Below are 20,054 nucleotides of genomic sequence, written 5' to 3'. Positions count from 1 at the left end.
TAGAACGGCCTGATTGATTTTTGTCCACCTGCATTAGCGCCAGCGCGAATGTTGAAATGCAGATGTCGACCCTCGGTCGGCCGTGGCCACGTACGCTAGATATAATTAGCTAGATTGATATCTGAGGAGCCACATTTGAAGTTGAAATTATGAAAACTCGATAAGGACCGGGAATATAGGTCAAATGTGATGAGACCCTGATATCGGTGAATCGTGTTTACCTTGGAAGGGGAATTTCTCCGATCTTTTACGCGCCCGCCAAGCCTTTAGGCCTGTGGAGGCTGAAACGGGTCCCGGAACCTTGTCCTGCAACCCTAAAGAGTGTCCTATGATGTATGACATCTCAATTCTTACTCCGACCGAAAACTCTCAGCAGGGCCCTCAAAAGCGCAACAAGCCAGCGACGGTATTCCTTTCTCCTTTTGGGACAGCCTCGGTCGCATTTCCATATGACCAAGCCATTGGTCCATTTGGTCCAGCCGCAATTGTCTTCGACATGAAACACAAAAGGTTCTGGTAGGGATCTGGATTCTCCCCCCTGCGTTTGTTTGCAAGTATCTGCACCCGAAAGCTTGATTCCAAAGACCCCCTGTCCTTGCGAGCGTCTTGTATGGGGCAATTGGATATGGGTTTGGGGGACGAAAGCGACTGAGAAGACCCGGATTGCTCCGTAAGTAGAATAGGGCGCGGGGCAATCCAGGTGTAGGATTTAGCGTATGCAGGGGCACTCTGTTGTTCTTGAACACCAGGGTGCCTTCCAGTCCTTCTGTAGAACATGCGACTTGCTTTGGACTGTGGAAATGAACCAGGTGTAGATAAAAGTGAAGCCGGCGTGGAGTGCTGGGAGGTGGTAGACGAGACAGGATCAGGCGGCTCAGACATTTTTCTAAACAACGTTAGTATGATGTAGCACGCTCCGATTCTCCTTGGAACATCACCATGATAGCTTCGGTATCCATGAGGATGCATCCTCCATGGCAAAGTTCGTTTCTCTCGTAACAACGTTCAGATACCAAGGTCCGCCAGCCCATTCGTTCAGCGCATGGTGTCGAAGAGTCAAAACTGAATCGAGTGACCATCGTTTTTTTAATTTGTTTTTATCTTCTTGTCAGTAGAAATGAGGTTCAAGTGCGGACTGTCTGTGAGACGGCGACAGAGAGAAGAAGAAGAAGAAGAAGAAGAAGAAGAAGAAGAAGAAGAAGAAGAAGAAGAAGAAGAAGGAAAGGATGAGTTTCGAGTAGGAGAGGAATTTAATGAGAAGAGAGAGAAAAGTGTGTATGTAGAAGGATGAAGAGACTGGCATAGGGTATTTCCAGACGGAAATGAAGGGTGGAAGTTGGGGATACTACATGTAGTAACTTTCCAGTCGATTGTAACGGCATATGGAAAGCCAAGAAAAATATTTAAAGCGGCAGAGGAAATCATGTATATAGGGAGGTGGTGGTAGTGCTTCAACACTATTATTTGGACCTGAATGGCGAAGCCAGGTGGAAACGTATATGGCAAGGATTTGCCGACAGCACGCTTCAAGAACACACCCGGACATTTCTATCGCGATTTCTTAAATTGACAAGACGATCCACTAGTGAAGTGTTTTAGTTCGCACAGCTTTAAGAAGGAAAATTCAGCGTTGCGTGCCTTTTGTCAGTATCATGTTATTGTTCTTCAAATAGACCAACCCTTGGCCTTGAAACTGATTTGATCAACACGAATGAGGTTCTGTTAGTGCTCTGTTAGTTACAAATCGACGCGGCTTTCTTATTGTTGCGCAGTTTCGTGTAAGCCTATAATTGGCTGGCGTTTTGGCGCTGTCATTGCCCGAATCTGCCTTGGCTCCTATTTACATCGAAAATATGGAATGCTTGAAAGGAACTTAATATCACTCTGAAAGGTCCATTCTACATTTAAAGCAACAAAATATAAAGGGGTCGCAATAGCAAAGATTTTTGATCAAATGAGGCGACATTTCCTAAGTACTTGTAAGATGGAAAATGGCTGCCCGAGACAACAGGGTTGGTTTTTTCTCCTAAAGAGTCGCCATGCATCGAGCCAGTAAACAGCCCTGTCTTAAGAGATTATTTTCACACCGGTCCTGCTGTCTCACAGCCACCTGGGCGCACAGCCTACATGAGTCACGATATTCCTGGGTACATAGAGGCTCAGCCTCACCGTTTTGCATGATAAACAAAATCGTCTCCCTGATACTCAAGTTTTCCTTCATTTCCAGTCCTGAAAATCGCGCCCAATATCACTTGCAACCCCAAGCACTCCCTCAGCAACATGACCAGTCTCTTCACTTCGCGCTGTCTTTATTGTCGCGGTCCTACTAAAAGACGCCACTGTATTTCATCCAACGAGAATGGCAATGCGGACCGTCCATACTTCACCTGCACTTTGTGTAGAAAATTCGCTTGCTTTGGAGACACACGAGGTGTTTTGCCTGGAAACCCCACATGTTTCTGTGAAGACGAAAGGCAGTATAGCAGACGGATCATATCAGGTCCAGGTCGGAAATATCCACGATCGATATCCTACCAGTGTGCCACAGGAAAATGTCTATTCTTCGAATACAAGATAGAGGACGATGGCCGGATTTCGTTTTACAATGGTCCCCTTTCCCCTGGATACTTGGAATCAATTGGGTTCTAAGAGTATCCGTCTCCGTATGAGGCACAGTTAGTTCATGTCCTTTGTTCCAATGATCACTTTAAAATATTTAGCCATTTTGCTCTAGGACCGGCGACGGTGAAAATCCCACCATCAGGCCTAGATAAAAAGGGCGCTCGCAATGTTGCTTCTCTACAGGGTCATGACTATTTCAGCACTCATGCAGCCGACCCAACCTTAGCGTGCAAGTTTGACTGGTGCTCTGAAGATGTTTACCTGGATGTTGAGCGATTTATGGATGTGATGGGTGTAGCCATTAAGGCAGTATATATCAAGGGCCTGCGACCTTATGATGTTTGAATAGATCCATGGATACTTTTCGCCACCTGGAGATTTTATGTTCTCGACCTATCCCTATCTTAAAGATAGCTACAGAGGGCACCTGTACGGTCCTCGGATTCTTCTTCTATAAATGCTCCTGAGGTTTAGTAGCATCGAAGCCACCAGCACCAAAAATTTCCATATTGATCCTGGTCGACGTTACCCCTTGAGAGAGTAAAGATCTCTTCACCGTTTCGAGAAACGGAGACGGTCCGCAGATGTAGTATCTCGTATTAAAATCATCGATGAAAAGATCCTGCTGCATGCCAAGACGCCGTAGATCGATACGACCTATATGGTGATAGTCTTTACCGGCCTGATCACTTTCCCCGGGACATTCGACAAAGAACGCCAGCTTAACTGTCGGGTTTCGGCGACCGATTTCCATAATCTCTGTGAAAAAGGCCCGTGCAGACGTAGTTCTCGTGGCGTAGACGAGATGGACATGACGTTCCATGTTGGGTGCAGTTGATGTGAGGGATTTCAACATACACAACAAGGGCGTTATGCCAACGCCACCAGCGATGAGAACAACAGGTGACCTGTCGTGGACACCTTTCAAGAGAAAGTTGCCCCGAGGATGGGAAACCTGCACAGTCTTACCGGGGGTCTCAAACTCATGGAGAGTATTTGACAGTAGACCAGGAGCGAATTGCTGTCCATGTTCCCGCTTCACGCTGATCCGGTAATATGTAGGGGAAGGAAGGTCGCTCATTGAATATTGCCGTGCCTGCATATACCCAAGATGCGGTACATGAGCTCGGACAGAAACGTATTGACCAGAAACAAACGACGGAAGGGGCTTCCCATCGACAGGGAGAGATAGAATGAAGAAATTTCATCTGATTCACGAGAGATGTCCGTGACGCGGAAATCCTTCCAGCCTTTCCATTCGTCATGCTGATCATAGAGGGAAGCCTCTTTCTGGATCATGATTCCGGCAAGTTGACCATAAGCGGCAGTCCAGGCCTCTTGGATGTTTTCCGTGAAATTGACTCCTAGAACCTCTTGCATTGCCCCGATGAGGTACTTGCCAACAATGTTGTACTGGTTCGGAGTGATCTCCAGAGACACATGCTTGTGGGAAACCAACTCCACCATAGGTCCTAAAGCTTCCAGATTGCGAATGTTTGCGGCGTAGGCGTAAAGGGCTTTTGCAAGGACTTTTGCCTGGTGTCCTGTATCTTGGTTTGTCTTATTGAACACACTGTACAACTCTGGATGGGCAGCCAGCATATTTTTATAAAATACCCTGGTAATCTCCTGGCCATACTGATCGACAACTGGAACGGTTTTGGTAATCAGCTCAGTCTGCTCTGGAGTCATGATTGAGCGAAGAGAATGGTGGAAGAAACGAAAGATAGGTGATGGAGTCAGGCAGGATATACGGGGGTTAAAGCTTGGATATGAAAATAAAAATGCCACGGAAGTCGGCGCAAGATTGCTCTGTGGAATAACGGTCCATTAAATCTGTTCACGAATACAACTCACTTCACTCTTATTGACTGGGTGCAAAGAGGTGGATTCACGATTCCGGGACTGTTTCCGCAATAGCCGCCCTCGCTCGCGCTCGATCCCTTGTTAATCTTCGGGTCCTGCGGATTCGCAAATGGATCAACGAGTGTGTGTGAATCTGTCGAATGAGCTAGGGGCCATAGACTGCGTGTTACATCACAGTGCTTCTAAGAATGGCTCGAGGTACCATGCAATAATTAAGTGCTGTGGAGAATCCACGGTATTCTACCTCTTCCAGTGATAAGTGCTAATATCGGTCACTCTCAATCATCCTTATGCTTTCAAATTCATCTACTACCTGGTTAAAAGAAACACATCCAAAGCACCACTCCGAATTACCGACTTGAAAATATATACATCGTCGGTATTCTGGTGACGTCCTCACATCCTACGACAACACATAGAACTGTAATATTCTATGATAAGAACATTACATCAGGTACGTTATAGACGAACAATCTGTATAGTTGACATACACTGTACCACCTAAAGTTTAGATACATAATTCTGTCCATAGAGCAAGGCGCGAGCGCCTTCGCGCAAAGATTTGACAATGTCACCAGCAGGAATAACCTCCCTAATGAGTCCAACTCCAGTTCCCGCATATGTTGTAAGTCTCCCATTCACCCCGTATCCTTGGTCTCCACGGTTTAGCTCCTCACGATACAGCTCTCGGTTTTTCACCTCACTGAGACCACTAAGATGGTCAACAAAGGTTTTGTTGATAAGACCGCGGCCATCGTAGCCCTCCGGCCATCCATGAATGTCGCGAACTTTGTCGTAGATCGTGGTCCGAACTGTGCTGGTTCCTCCATCTGAGGCATCGAGTAACGCCTTTTGATAGCCATGAGCGACCAAGGATTCGGGACTAGCGAGAAACCGCGTTCCCAACACACACCCGTGGGCGCCAAGTGCCACAGCGGCGGCGACACCTCGGCTGTCACTGATTCCACCAGCAGCAAGGACATCAATTTGCTTATGAGGGAAAGGCCGAAGCTCTCGGAGTTTGTCCATGATTTCTGGCACAAGAGAAATTATGCTGGCTCCTCGGGCTAGTGAATGCCCACCGGCATCCAGTCCCTGGACGACGATGACATCCGGGTTGATAGCCTCGACCACCTCCACCGCATCTGAGACAGATCCGACTTGGACCCAGATCTTGGTCCTACATGCTGTGGCCTCTCTAATACGAGTGGCCCAGGGAATTAAGTCCCTGAAGCCCTGCGGCGGGGCAAATAGCCAAACAGCAGCAGGGCAGTATCTGGAGAAGGAGGGGAGGGCCTTCTCCAAGGAGGCACTCCACGTTATGAAGCCAATCCCGACCGGCAGGAACCTCGGGGTTCCTTCCTCAACCTTGGTCGGAGTTTCCGCAGTGCCTTCCTGGAGCAGATCTTCGGCCTCCTCCAGCAAATCTTCAAGATGATCGCTATGATAACCCGCAGCAATAAATCCTAGACCTCCTGCTTTTGAGATAGCTGCAGCAAGCTTGGGCATGGCAACTTTGGCCATGGGCGCCGATACTATGAGCGGGGCCGCTGCCCAAGGAGTACGGCATGCATGTTTTTCCGAAAGGGCTGGAGAGGTGGACACTGAATGATTTCAAAGGCAGGTGTCGAGAGGCAAAGAGACTGTGCCAGTCAGAGTTTGGAACAAAATCACAAGTCGTTCAGCAGCGACAGGGGACTCATAATAACAGAATGGTATGGCTCTGCGAACAGGTATAAAGCAAGGGTCCAAACTACATCGTAGTATCCATATCTGGCGACCCACTTTATGCGCTCGCCCCGCATCTGCGCATATTCCTTTCGGGTCCGAGCGTGCTCCACAAGTGCCTGGTCTCGTGTGCGTTGGAGCGATAAGGTATGCTTTTTTTTTCCTCTCGCATGGTTGAGATTCACCGCAATGACCGCAATATCCGATCCGCCGCATCAGCCGCAATCATGTGTTTCGGTTGGCGTGTCTTATCTCCGACAGGCAGACCCCGAGGCTTGCGGCTGTGTTGGACGGGGACGTGGGGAAGCATGGGGTCGAGACTACGGCGTATAGTAAACGTCGGCTCTGGTTACCTTGGATCCACTCGAAAGGACCGTGCTAAAGGAACCTACCGAACAAGTCCGCAATATCCGTTTTGATACTCCGTGGAGCGGACAGCACACAAGATAACGCACCACACTGAAGCAGGTATGTCTCGTAGCTCCATAACCCTTTCAATACTAAAAGGTAATAGGCCGCCACGTTGGAAATATTCATCATATCCTCTTCTTCTTCAACAACGACTTATCTTTTGTGCTCTCAGACCACTTATCCTGTGCGCTTTAATGATAAGAATGGCTGCGAATACCGCCGGAACCGCCTCGACAGGCTCAGCAGTGCGCATGACACATGACCCGATTGTGTCCCCTGCCGACACACCCAATTTTCTGGATAATGAATTTGTACCGTCCAAGGCTACTCAGTGGATTCCAGTCTACGATCCCGCCACCAACAATCTGGTCACGCGCGTCCCTCAGTCTACTGCAGAGGAACTCTCTATAGCAGTTTCTTCAGCCCAAAACGCATTCCCGACATGGAGGGCCACCAGTATCATTGCACGCCAGCAAATTATGTTCCGCTTTACCCACCTCATCAAGGAGAACTGGGACCGCTTGGCTGCATCCATTACATTAGAGCAAGGCAAAACTTTCAAGGATGCCCGGGGAGATGTTTTACGTGGATTACAGGTGGCCGAAACTGCATGCGGCATCACTACTCAACTCCCAGGTGAGGTTCTCGAAGTTGCTCGAGACATGGAAACAAGAAGTTATCGAGAGCCTCTTGGGGTCGTCGCTGCCATTTGCCCGTTCAACTTTCCTGCCATGATTCCTCTTTGGTGTATCCCGATTGCAGTCGTGACCGGAAACACTCTCATCTTGAAACCGTCAGAGAGAGACCCCGGTGCTGCTTTGATTCTGGCCGAACTTGCTCGTGAAGCCGGGCTCCCAAAAGGAGTCTTGAATATTGTTCATGGTGCTGTGGATACCGTCAACTTTATCATTGATGAGCCTGCAATTCGTGCAATCAGCTTTGTTGGTAGCAACCGTGCTGGTGAATACATCTACTCACGGGGCTCAGCTAATGGAAAACGCGTTCAAGCAAACCTTGGCGCTAAGAACCACGTTGTTCTTCTTCCTGATGCAGACAAAGAGACGGCTCTCAATGCTATAGCAGGTGCTGCATTTGGGGCGGCGGGACAACGTTGTATGGCGCTAAGTGTACTTGTGACAGTCGGCGAAAGCTCCAGTTATATACCAGAACTGGTGGAGAAGGCTCGAAAGCTAGTCGTGTCTGCTGGTTTCGAGAGAGATGCCGACGTGGGTCCAGTGATCAGTTCCGAAAGCAGAGCGAGAATTGAGTCTCTTATCGCGAGTGCCGAGCGTGAAGGAGCGTCAATACTTCTAGATGGCAGAGGATACAAACCAGAAAAGTACCCCCAAGGAAACTTTGTGAGTGATGAACGCTTGTACCTCACATTTCTTCTTTGCTGACTATCGTTAGGTGGCGCCCACGGTCATCACCAATGTCAACGCCAACATGGCATGTTACAAAGAAGAGATCTTTGGTCCCGTGTTAGTTTGTATCTCCGTACAGACCCTAGAACAAGCTGTTGAACTTCTCAACGCAAATGAGTATGGTAACGGTGCATCTATTTTTACCAAGTCGGGCTCGTCGGCCTCGTACTTCCAAAAGAATATCGAGGCAGGACAGGTCGGTATCAATGTTGCAATTCCAGTCCCGCTTCCTATGTTCTCCTTCACTGGAAACAAGAAGAGCATTGCGGGGGTGGCGCAAACACGTTTTATGGAAAGCCTGGGCTGGCATTCTACACACAGCAAAAAACTGTCACCAGTCTTTGGCGCCGGGAAAATGTTGATTCTGGAAAACAGGTCGTCATGCCATCCCACCTGTGATACGACACCGCGTCTTTTCTTCACTAGGACAATAAGATCGTGCCTTAGCAAATTGTGAAGTATCTTTCTTCCCTATAATCGAGTAACCAATCAATTCAATGTTAAATGACCATGTTTCTCAATCCTTCTGTATAATTTCTGATTCGCCGCTTCAGAATAGTATGCTAGGTCACTTTATGACCATTATCCCATATGCTGTATTACATCAAGCTCGCGGATGCTTAGAACTGGGGGTTGAAATATATGCTTGCTTTCCGGGTTGGCTCGTTGTATACTCTAATTCTTGTTCCATTGGTCAGTGGCGATGTCAGATGGTTCTACCATATTGGGGTGAAAGGACTCTCGAAACTCGCTCTTGGAAAAGATTTTACACGGATATGATGACGGGCTGCTGCTACGGGCCTCCAGTGATAGATTCCGACGGGGTCCTATCTGTTGTACTTGCAAGCCTATTGGCGTTGAGGGGTTTCCTACGGTATCTACCGCCTATCTACTGTATATAGATAGCGATAGAGCCAGCCTATTCGCCACCTGAAAGAGACATTGATAGCGCCTCGAAGAGATAGAACAGTGCTGCTTGGTTTCTTGGCGTAGCGGATATTGCGGGAAGGCCTTGGAGTGAGAACTTTGCGAAGAACTGTTTCCGCTTTAAAGAATGAAGGGTTCTCTGTGTAGATATTGGCCTACACCACTTACCTATCATTGTAAATTTGGCTCGCTTGGCCACTTGGTGCAGTATTCATATTAGGTCAGAACATACCAAGCTGCCTGACAAGTCCAATATCAAAACTCTGCGAAACAGTTGCCTATCTTGAGTATAATGTTTAAGTTTCACGACGCGCTTCTAGACCAGATACCGAACTGAGCTCCGCGGAGATATTTTGACGAGGCGCTCGTAGAGTCCGGGGTATGGGGTCAGATTAGAGATAGTAGAGCAATTGACGTTGCGCTCCGTATTTTCCATATATTAAGGCATCAATGGACCCCAACAAGGAGATAGAATTATACATACCATTCAACACCAATTAGCTATTTTCTCTCTACATTTTTACACTACTACTCAATCATCAGCTTGACAATATGTCTGAAAAGATGGAGGGTGGCACAGACATACTTTCTCCTGTGCATACCGCAGAAAGTGTTATGCTTCCAATCCCCCGAGATACTTTTGAGAAGCTCTACCTCACTCCTAAGATGCCAATTGCGGGAAACCTGCGGCGCACCTTCGGTAACCCAACCCCGATATCGTTGATGGGCTTTCTAGTAGCCGCGACACCCAATGCAATGCTCCATATGGGCTGGAGAGGAGCCGGTGGAGATGGAGGGGCTATTCTGTGAGCTTAGCCCTCGGAAGCAAAACACGGATATCTAATAACAGTTCAAAATCAGCCCAGCCTTTATATTTTTCGGAGGGATGATCCAGGTCATTGGCGCAATCGGGGAGTGGATACTCGGAAACACTTTCTCCTGCGCAGTTTTCTTCACCTACGGTAAGGCCTTTCTTATTCTCTAGAACATAGAGAAGACACTGACCTCTCATATAGGGGCTTTCTGGCTTGCTCAAGGAGCGTCCCTCATGCCTTTCTTTGCCGTCGGTGCTAAATACTCTCCTACGGGTGACGCCTTTGATGGATTGGAAACAACTGGGTACCATGCAACAGCAGGTATGTAACGTATCACGGCAATTAGCCAGGATTCTATTGCTGATACATATATAAAAGGCCTATATTACATTACCTTGGCCTTGGTCACCTTGGTCTATTTGGTATGCTCAATTCGCACCAATCTCTGCCTTTTTCTTGCTTTGTTTTTCCTGGTGGTGGCATATTGCCTCTATGGAGCCGTCCACTTCTACCTTGCGATGGGAAAAGCTGCTTTTGCAGCCAAGATCGAAATGGTACGTCATTAACATATGCATCAGATTATATCCTGCAGTTTACTAATATCTCTCTCTCTACAAGGCTGCTGGGGCATGCAATTTCGTGCTTTGCATTCCGATATGGTATATATTTGTAGCACAAATGCTGGAGCGATTGACTTCCCCCTGGTTCTACCTGTTGGGGATTTGAGTGAGGTGATTCAAGGACGAACTCAAAGGGCAAGAAAGAGTGCCGCAGATGAGGCTTAAGGGAGTTTCAATTTTTGCTAAGTATCTTTCAAACATGCGTGTCAGCTTATACCTGCTTCACTGCCAACACCTTCCATAACTTTGATATCTTGAACGAGGAGATTTATATTCGAAACCAGCCTACTGGATTACAACTCCCCTGTAAATTCCCTGCATTGACAGAAAGTGGCATTACAGTCTACGTAGCTAGTACATACTGTCACTGCTCCTCCATTTCGCGAGAACCAGCATCCATAATAAAAGGAAACTGATTTTTTATTGCAGAGCTACGCATAACATCTAGATTGGGTATCTGGGCTTGCTCCGGGTGGAATACAAATAACATAACTGAAACCACATTAGAGATCGATACACCACCATTAACCTGCCCGAAGCTCTGACGTTAGTCGAGCACCCGCAGCACCCGCATCATCCGGACGACCCGGCTCCCCTTCCACCTCCGTGGGTACGGAAACTTGAAAAGCAAAACCCCGCGGGGGCCCCGGAACATTATTCTGGCTATTGGTCCAATAGGAACAACTGAAAATCTTCTGAAATTTCAGATTTACCCCGTAGTTTCCCTTTTGAGTAACGATTTACTACTCCCTCAGCCGGTTACAAGGTAGGTCTCTTTGTATGTAGTGGATGAACACGGACACAGAACGTAGATCTCTGTAGAGAACTTGGGACCAAAGACTCTTACCTGCGGTAATGGTATAAATTCATATCATATTACCCCCAAGCTTTATATTCCTGACCAAGCTCTCATTATCTTGCACCCAAGTCGCGAAAATGGTATCAGCAGGTTCCATTCTTCTTTCACTCATAGTCACATCGACTTATGCTTGGAACATTCCAAACTTTACAAATCTTGTTGTTTTTGGGGATAGCTGGTCAGATGCTGGTCGGCTTAACTACATCATCGCCCATAATGGAAGTTTGCCCCCAGTGGGATGGACCAACAACGAGGTGTGAGCTACTGGGTCAATGAACGAGTACAAATCGGATTTTTAACAAGGCTCACAGAGCTCTGTTGCCGCAGATGGCGGACGTCCCTGGCCATCGTATGTGGGGCAGTATACCGGCGCGACGGTACACAATTATGCCGTTGCTGGAGCTGTGTGCGCCAACAGCCTCACGCCGCGAACCTGTGAGCCAACACAGCAGCTTTTTCCGGATGTTGCCACTTATGAAATCCCCGCATTTCTGGCCGATGACAATTATGTGCTCTCCAATGGAACTAAGTTCATGACAATCCCAACCGAATCAACTGTCTTCGCTATAATGATTGGTGGCAATGATGTTGGCGCCTATGGCTATTTGACCGATTCACAGGTCGCAGGTACCACTATTCCAAACTACGTGGACTGTGTCTTTGAACAGATCGATCGCTTGTACCAACATGGCGCTCGCCACTTCATTCTCAACACGCTTGGCCCATTGTACCTCAGTCCACAGTACGGCATGCCAGGTGCGGGAGGCCTCAGAGCAACTCAATATTGGCCAGACAAATACAGCAACATTACAGCTTCCTCCCAGCGAATTTTGGAGCAGGTGTCGCTTGTCAACGCGATATACAAAGTCAGAACGCCACTAGATGTGGAGTACCGACGGAGATACCCCGAAGCCCAATTTGCCCTCGTGGACCTCGAAGCGCTGGTGGGTTCGAACAACGGCTCATGGGAACCTTCGAATGTTCTAGTGCTGACATTATTCTACCAGATGAACGATATATATCACCACCCCCAGGAGTATCTCAATGGCACAGCACCCTTAGACGTAACGGGATACATCAACCACTGTGCTCTAAATGGCACAGATTGTGCTCGGACCGACAACAATCCAGATGCATTTATGTGGTACGATGAGCTACACCCTTCCGAACAAACATGGCGCATGATTGCAAAAAGCTTTGTTCAAGTTATCAAGGGCCACAGCAAGTGGACTCGGTACTACTCTGGGTAAAATACCGCTTTTTCTATATGTTTGTGTAGAGCTAAGGACAGGCTGATTCAACATCTACATGCTCTTTCTTGTTTGTGTATGGTAAACTGGGTCACTTCGAAACATCCGTGGCGTAATACGTCAATCCTAGCTAGCTCCAGATGTTACAAGACGATCCCATCAGCAATCTCCTAGATAGTTCTTTAAACTGTCATGACGATCCGTTCCATTAGTTAGTACTAGCGCATCCGGATATTCAACGATTCGACAAGATCCCCGTTCATCTAGGAAGTAGTTATCGCTCAACACGGTGGTATTACTGATACTAGTGGTTGGTTGACAATCCCATGCTAAATAGTGAGCGTGTACTTCTCCCTGGCATCCTGACATACCAAATATATAATCAGAGGCCATAATTCCCAATGCTGCGTTATCTGGGCGGTGCGGCTATTGCGGCTTCGTCGGGCCGCAGCAGCAAGATAGTTTGCAGCATTTCCTATATAGCGTTCAGGAGCATAGATATAGGTTTATCACATCCAATTCTTCATTGAGTATCCAAAAAAGTATTAATATATTTGATCACACATAGCCGAAGAATGTATCCCCCCAGTCAGAGCAAACGGAAGCACTCTAAAGTTGCATGTGAACCGTGCCGGGAACGCAAGCGAAAATGCGATGGCAAGCGCCCATTCAGCCGCCGCCGCGGCCCGCAATATCCGCCTCCCCGATCTCACCTGGGTCATCCCCACCAAAGAGACCCAATCATGCTACAGAAACAGTGACTGCAGAATACAAGAGGCTTTTAAACACGAGTTATCAGCTAATGAGACAATGCGAAGGCTTAGCAAGTGGCGTCAAAAAGCAAGTGTTCACCTCTTTTTTTTCGCAGACAATATATCTTTCCTTTGCAGCCTGCTCGGCCCTCGAATGTACGTATCAAGATGGACTGCATATCAGGAGCCAACGACATTTTTGCCTCACTCGAAGAAGCCTTCTCCAACGCTGTGGAGGACGGTGTCTTTCCCGGTGCTGTGCTTGCAGCCACAAATGGGAACGGAAGCCTTCATTACGCCAGGGCCTTCGGGCACAAGACTGCCGACGGAACCCAAAGTCCACTCACGGCGAATTCGGTTATGGCGATTGCATCCATGACAAAGCTTCTCACGTCCATTGCCGCCCTCCAGTTGGTCGAGCGTCAAATCGTGGATCTGGACCAGGATGTCTCCTACATGATCCCCAGCTTGGCTGCCCAGCAGGTTTTCACAGGGTGGAGTACCTCCGGGCAGTACATTGCGCACGACCGAAAGAACGCCATAACTCTTCGCCATCTTCTCACCCACAGCAGCGGTGCGGGTTATGACATGAGCAATGCGGACCTGGCAAAGATAACATCGTCTCTTGGGAGGAAGGTCAACGTCGGTGCTACTGTCAACGACAGATTTGGGTACCCTCTGCTGTTTGAGCCTGGCTCCAGCTGGGAATATGGGACCAGCCTTGATTGGGTTGGTCAGCTGATAGAGCATCTCACGGGCCAAGATTTGGAAAGCTACATGCAGGAGAACATCTGGGTCCCTCTTTCAATCCAAAAGATGACATTCTGGCCGTCTCGACGCGTCGAGATGGCTGCTGAGTGTGTGCAGATGACCCGACGAGACGAATCTTCGGGGCGTGTTGTTCCGTTGGGAACGCCTTTTTTAACTGAAGGAGTGGCAGAGTGCTTTGGTGGTCAGGGGGTGCACGCTACGATGGATGATTTTATGAAGGTCTTGCGTTCCATCCTGGTAGACGATGGCAAGCTTCTTGCCAAGGGAACATCTGCCACTATGTTCCAGCCGCAGCTTGGCGATGACAGCAGACAGTCACTACACGACTATATCGGTACACATGATGCGGAACCGGCTTTCATTGGGATGCCGGACAATACCGGGGTCTACGATTGGGGGCTTGGTGGAATGTTGGCCATGAACGACGAGCCATCAGGATGGAAGAAGAATACCTTGTTCTGGAGTGGAAAGCCAAACTTGTTCTGGGTAAGTGCCAACGAAGCATGAGGTGAATTGAGAAAGATTACTTACATAAGAATCTCGTAGTTTATTGATCAAACCTCTGATTTGTGTGGTGTGTTTGGAACGCAGGTGCTTCCGCCTGGTGACAAGCCAGTGGGAAATATGATACAGCTATTCAAGAAGTCATTGTACAAGATCGCTGCTAGCTCCAAATAGAAGTCTTTTAGTCTTCTAATACTGGCGATTACTGGTGTCTACTCCTATGGCGGACAAGTTCTGATATATACAAGCAATCAAATTGCATTCTGTAATACCGGTTGTTTACCCTTTCCAAACTAAAGCCTACGCTTTCAAATGCGGACGATTTTGATCAGTCGCCTGCTCTTGTTGTGTGCACTCTCAGAGGTCATGATCTACAAAGTCTTGTCCATTCGAAAATCTCTTGTCCTCCTCGCAACGATCCCACTCCAGGCGGGCCTTAGCAAGCTGGTTAAGTCATGTCTAGTAAGCTGCATCAATTCTGATCTCGAATAACTCATTTAGTTGAGCCGAGCCTGCTTTCTTTGCGGATGAGTATATGGCCCAGGTACGTAAGTATTCGAGATGTGAGGGGCAGTCATAGTGCTCTTCGCAAGGCTTGTTTCGACATTTGGTTTGCCCGTCGGAGAGAATAGTCGCTAATTAGACTAGAGCCAAGCCAATTACACTCTGTCGGGGATTACGAGCGAAGACTCAGTTGCAACAGTGCGACAAGCATTGTTACCAGACCCGGTCGTGTTTGACGACAGTCGCCAAGCATGGGCGAACTAGTCCACGATTTCGGAATTCGTTAAAGCTTTGAAGAGGAGGCTTCAGCAAGCGACGGTACCGTCAAACGACAGTTGTGAGTGGTTTTGTGGAGCTATACGTACGGGGTCAATAAGACATGCTCGTATAGCGGTAGAGGGAGGTATGTTGAGGCTCTCGAGTTTTATTAGTTAATTTACTAAAGATCCTTCCAGAACCTACTATACCACGACACCTTGGACACTTGTATTGACGCGTTAAGATGCGTTCGGTCCTTTCCTCTCGCCAGACCTAGCACGCACCCGACCTCTGAGCAATACAGCAGTCTACCTTGAGATAGAACACTTACGGACAGTAGCCCGTCGGGCACTAGACCGTATGGATCTCTCCCTGGAGGTTTAACAATCTTTAAAGATTATCTTCTATTGAACAATATCATCTGTAGGGAGAATTTGCTCCAGTTTACTTTTATTATTGACGAGGGCCCTTTTTTCTTATCCCATTTCTCTATATATTTTAACGAGTCAACTTGCTTGCACACAATCTTTACTATTGCTGTCCAATCAATAAACTCAACATGATAGGCAGCAGACAGCAGCTCGTAGGTTCTCTTCGACCGAACGTACAGAAGTGAAGGAGCATTTTCGGACTTATAGCTTATACCCATGATATCCTTTGTCGGCAGTGGCCGAATGGTGAACCTGTCTCGTAGCATCTAGATTTAGTGAATGTTTGGAATGAAAACATGACTCTTTTCAAAACTACTTTCAAGATACGTTTCTCTCCGTGGGTCACAAATTCCCAGATATGTACTAGTTCCCAAGAAGCCTCGGGCCCAGAAAACGCTCTCGGTATATACCTGACATGCTCGAGAAGATGCCAATATGAAGGACATCGTGACCCAGGATAGCTTGGTGCTAGTAGATACATGGCAGGGTCGAGTTGTACATAATCAAAACAAAGCATTATGCAAAGCACACCATGTTCACTGTGGCGCTCCGCCAGTTCCAAACAACTCTAATTTGATCCGATCTGAGGTGACCGAGCGCGCTTTCAAGGCCGCCGACGTATCGCTCATGAAGCCTTCGGGGCCGCAGGCGTAGTATTCCGTGTACTTGTTGTCCAGATACAGGTCAGCATCTGGGCTCAGCTTCTCGAGATTAACGCGGCCAGTGTGATGATACGTGACCCCTTTGGTGTCCTCATTCGAGGGCTGGACGGTGAAGAGTGTCACCTGGATGTTGCGATGCTGTTTGGCTAAAGCTTGGACGTGGTCTTGGAATGCACGTGCTTTGGTGGTACGCGATCCATGAATGAAGTGAACCTTGCGGTCAATGGAGCTTGCAATAATAGTGTTCAAAATTGACATCATAGGAGTGATTCCTACACCAGCCGATAGCAGCACAAGAGGATGTGTTGAGTGCTCAGAAGTCAAGAAGAAGTCACCGCGCGGATGGGATACTTGAATGATATCTCCTTCTTCGGTCTCATCATGAAGAACGTTCGAAACATAGCCAGAGGGGTTGTCCACGCCCGACGTAAGGCCCGCCCCTGTCTCTTTCTTGACGCTAATTCGATAAAAGTCCGATTGGGGCTTGTCGCTGAGAGAGTACTGACGAGGCTGTAGATATTTGAGCCTAGGAATGTCGACTTTCACCGAAATGTATTGTCCGGGACGGAAGATTGGGAGTGGTTCTTTATCGGTCGGCTTCAAGTAGAAGGACGTGATCTCACTGGACTCGATATTCTTCCTAATGACCATAAAGTTGCGCCAAGTAGTCCAACCAGAGTTTTCCTTGTAGAGAGCGGCTTCCCGGCTGATCAGAACATTCGCAAGGGCCCAATATGCAGTTTCCCAGGCGTCATGGATATCTTTTGTCAATGCACTGCCCAAGACTTCTTTCATGGCACGGAGCAAATACTCCCCAACGATTCCATAGTCCCCGGGTGAAATATACAAAGACGCATGCTTGTTGCAAATCAATTCAACAGCAGGGCCAAGTGCGGCCAAGTCATCAATATGCAAGGCGTATGCATAGAGAGCACCAGCCAAAGCGCGAGCTTGGTGTCCGCTAGCCTGGTTGGCGGTATTGAAGACTTCGTTCAATTCCGGATGCTCGGCAAGCAAGGTCTGGTAGAAAACGGACGAAATTGTGTACCCATGCTCTTCGAGGACTGGAATGGTGGCTTTGATGATCTCGATCTGTCCAGGCGTGAGAGAAGCAGGCCGTGAAGAATGCTTCAAATTTGGTCGGTTTCGAATAGCGTTGATAGAATTGAAGATAAAATATGCAAGCGCAGAGCCAACGAGTACTCGTGCAGGGATGGTGACTTGAGCAGACATAGCGAGAGGTGCCTCGGAGTTCTCTTGCTTCAGCTGTAGTCAAGGAACAGGTAACCAAAGACTTTGGGGAGTAGGGGAGGACTTTTTTGTTGACATCGAAAATCCATTGCGGTTATCCACCGGATGTGACCAGCACTTTCCCGCAATACCCGCTGGAGAGAAAGTACAGGTGGAGAGAGGCGAAACGACATTGGGAAGGCCCACCCAATACCGCAAAGGCAATAGACACATTACAATGTCTCGGGCACTATGGTTTGTAAGGACTAAAGAGCAGAAGTGGGAGAGTTGTATTGTAGTGGAGCAAGCAAACTATCTACCTGTCAGACGAGGTTGGAGCCTGGGGCACCAACTCCACAACAGAATCTCGTGGCTGGCTTCCTTATTGTGTAGTCCGTATTCTTACATTATCTTTTGGCCACTATGATGCAGCTATGTACTGTCTGAGATTGAAGGAACAAAAAATGGCACTTTTGTGGGCTGAGAAAGTGCTCGATTTTGACCTTTACTGCGTCGTCGGAGATCTTCCTGGATACAAGAGATTGCTTGCGATTGAGTACGGGATGAGAAATGCGTTATCTATGCCAGAGCCATTCCCTGGGAATTTGGTGGAATCGTTCATGGAAGGTTGACCTGCGGAACCATGTATCCTTGTTAATGACTTGACCGAAGAGCTATAATGTTTCGAGTGGCAGTGAGGGTAACAAGCCGCGAAATATTGAACATGGGTGACTTCCGTCGGGGAGGCGATAGACGATGGTGGTCAATAGAGATAAGTCCGCAATAAAACACTGAACCAGCTGTCATGCCTAGAGTTATGTGTTTGTCGTAACCGTTGGCCTGATACCAAGTTGCATGGAGTGGGATTCCTGTCCCGATGCAAATTCTGAAATAACCGGAGACTGTTAGGGTGGAAACTTAGACTGCTGGACTGCCTGGATCAGATCGATAGGGTGAGTCCGTCGAGGAATTTAATGAACTGAAGTCCAAACTGGATAAACGGTATGGCCAGGGGATAGCTAGGGAGGAAATTCTTGGGATGGCCAGGTCTCTCATTCCCCCTGACACCGATAGACCAGTTAGATCAGACGGATGACATTCACCTGATTGCCAAAGTCGCTGCTAGATGACGAAATGAAAAAAGAAAGAAAAAAAGCGATTGTGTCACCACGCAATAACGTTTGGACTAGCACTACGGAGTAGATATCCAGCTCATATTGACTTTAAGCTAATCAATAAAAGAGCCCGATCAGACCACCTGGACATACTACAGGGATTATACCAATTGCGAAAGAGAAGTGCCGTTCATCTACGACCAAGTACCTACCTTGGTCTTACGCTTTGAGCATCTGTCTATTATGGCCAAGAGCTATAAGCTCACCTGCATCGAAAGGAGACATGACTGTATGTTCTAGAACAAATCCAATTTGGTGTAATTACTAACATGTCTGTTAGGTGCTACCTTTGCCATAAGGGCCGGAAATGCTTTGGGTAAATCCTGGAACTGATACTGTTTCCCTTTCTTGTTTCCCTTGGCGATTCAAAATCCTACTTCGTGGTCATTCTAGCTTTTCCTTAAGGAAACAAGGGTTAGGAGTGCTAGGTGAGCGCCTGCCCAGAAAGGTCGAGGGCTACTCCTTACATACAGTAGCATCGAGCTGCATCCTCGGGTTCCCCCGCAAAAGCGACTTCATGGTCACCCCTGCATATGAATGCATGCACCCGAGGACACCTAGAATGTCCCGTGCCACCTCACACAGACACGAGAAATGGGATCGAGGCTGTTCTGTTGCATGGCGTGCTCGGGGGTAAGACCTCCAAATCTTTCACAAGATCCCGTATCGATATCCAGAAGTGGCGCAAAGCGGACCCCGGGGACCAAGGACATGGGATCTCGGGAGATAATAATGAGGCTATGTTGTATTAGCGGCAAGGGCGAGAAGTGAGTCCAAAAAAGAAAGCAAAACCAAACCAATAATTCAACCAACTGAATCATTAGTCGATATAGATGCCAAGGTTCTCGTACAAAACAAGCCAGGCGCCATCAAGTCTAGTCAAGAAGAGGCTGAAACCAAAGAGCGTCTCCGAGGAGAAGCGAAATGCACGATGTCCTCGTATAGCGGAGATCATGTTCCCATGAGCACGGTTGTGCAACCATAACCACCTGGGCAGCTGCAGATCCGATCATGTCCTAAGAGTCAGCTGCCTGAGATGAGATGAGCGGCGCGACGCCACATTATTTCCTTTTTCCTTCTTCCCGTCGGCTGTTTCTCCTCTTGTATGTAAATAATATCTAGCAAGGTAGCCAAGAGAATCCATAAGTCTTGGATATGCATCCATGTAACCTGAGTAGTGGCAGGAATGTCTTGCGTGATATGGTCGAAAGTGCCGAGGAATGCACTAGGAAGACAAGCGAGCGA

The 20,054-nt window shown here is 47.9% G+C and overlaps 9 protein-coding genes across 9 annotated transcripts; 5 read left to right on the top strand and 4 right to left on the bottom strand.

Moving 5' to 3' along the window:
* Positions 1-381: 381 nt before the first annotated feature.
* On the bottom strand, positions 382-882 carry N7519_000898 (esterase family protein; the record flags this gene model as incomplete). The annotated part of the gene is made up of 1 exon (XM_057287676.1): positions 382-882. One exon carries the CDS (start codon positions 880-882, stop codon positions 382-384), a length of 501 nt encoding a protein of 166 aa, XP_057153759.1.
* A 1,723-nt stretch (positions 883-2,605) lies between these two features.
* On the top strand, positions 2,606-2,967 carry N7519_000897 (DUF563 domain protein; the record flags this gene model as incomplete). The annotated part of the gene is made up of 2 exons (XM_057287675.1): positions 2,606-2,675; positions 2,735-2,967. The coding sequence occupies 2 exons, from the start codon at positions 2,606-2,608 to the stop codon at positions 2,965-2,967; spliced, it is 303 nt and encodes a 100-aa protein (XP_057153758.1).
* Positions 2,968-3,073: 106 nt separating this feature from the next.
* On the bottom strand, positions 3,074-4,314 carry N7519_000896 (Globin; the record flags this gene model as incomplete). The annotated part of the gene is made up of 2 exons (XM_057287674.1): positions 3,074-3,718; positions 3,769-4,314. The coding sequence occupies 2 exons, from the start codon at positions 4,312-4,314 to the stop codon at positions 3,074-3,076; spliced, it is 1,191 nt and encodes a 396-aa protein (XP_057153757.1).
* Positions 4,315-4,989: 675 nt separating this feature from the next.
* On the bottom strand, positions 4,990-6,012 carry N7519_000895 (nitronate monooxygenase; the record flags this gene model as incomplete). The annotated part of the gene is made up of 1 exon (XM_057287673.1): positions 4,990-6,012. The coding sequence occupies one exon, from the start codon at positions 6,010-6,012 to the stop codon at positions 4,990-4,992; it is 1,023 nt and encodes a 340-aa protein (XP_057153756.1).
* An 818-nt stretch (positions 6,013-6,830) lies between these two features.
* N7519_000894 (CoA-acylating methylmalonate-semialdehyde dehydrogenase) lies at positions 6,831-8,450 on the top strand (the record flags this gene model as incomplete). The annotated part of the gene is made up of 3 exons (XM_057287672.1): positions 6,831-7,985; positions 8,038-8,322; positions 8,373-8,450. The coding sequence occupies 3 exons, from the start codon at positions 6,831-6,833 to the stop codon at positions 8,448-8,450; spliced, it is 1,518 nt and encodes a 505-aa protein (XP_057153755.1).
* Positions 8,451-9,521: 1,071 nt separating this feature from the next.
* Positions 9,522-10,578, top strand: N7519_000893 (plasma membrane ammonium transporter; the record flags this gene model as incomplete). Its single annotated transcript, XM_057287671.1, has 5 exons — positions 9,522-9,784; positions 9,840-9,940; positions 9,995-10,114; positions 10,172-10,351; positions 10,412-10,578. Coding segments are annotated over 5 exons (831 nt in total), but the record flags the coding sequence as incomplete, so codon positions are not given.
* Positions 10,579-11,349: 771 nt separating this feature from the next.
* N7519_000892 (SGNH/GDSL hydrolase family protein) lies at positions 11,350-12,522 on the top strand (the record flags this gene model as incomplete). Its single annotated transcript, XM_057287670.1, has 2 exons — positions 11,350-11,526; positions 11,584-12,522. The coding sequence occupies 2 exons, from the start codon at positions 11,350-11,352 to the stop codon at positions 12,520-12,522; spliced, it is 1,116 nt and encodes a 371-aa protein (XP_057153753.1).
* A 920-nt stretch (positions 12,523-13,442) lies between these two features.
* Positions 13,443-14,723, top strand: N7519_000891 (serine hydrolase domain-containing protein; the record flags this gene model as incomplete). Its single annotated transcript, XM_057287669.1, has 2 exons — positions 13,443-14,531; positions 14,592-14,723. The coding sequence occupies 2 exons, from the start codon at positions 13,443-13,445 to the stop codon at positions 14,721-14,723; spliced, it is 1,221 nt and encodes a 406-aa protein (XP_057153752.1).
* A 1,555-nt stretch (positions 14,724-16,278) lies between these two features.
* On the bottom strand, positions 16,279-17,637 carry N7519_000890 (uncharacterized protein; the record flags this gene model as incomplete). Its single annotated transcript, XM_057287668.1, has 1 exon — positions 16,279-17,637. The coding sequence occupies one exon, from the start codon at positions 17,635-17,637 to the stop codon at positions 16,279-16,281; it is 1,359 nt and encodes a 452-aa protein (XP_057153751.1).
* Between the last annotated feature and the right edge of the window lie 2,417 nt (positions 17,638-20,054).

This window comes from Penicillium mononematosum (genome assembly GCF_028829835.1).
Source record: "Penicillium mononematosum strain IBT 11891 chromosome Unknown utg000001l:1.0-4488741.0:1.0-4491989.0, whole genome shotgun sequence".
NCBI lineage: Eukaryota > Fungi > Ascomycota > Eurotiomycetes > Eurotiales > Aspergillaceae > Penicillium > Penicillium mononematosum.
Note: the sequence above shows the minus strand (reverse complement) of the source record. Positions and strands in the feature narration are given on the sequence as shown.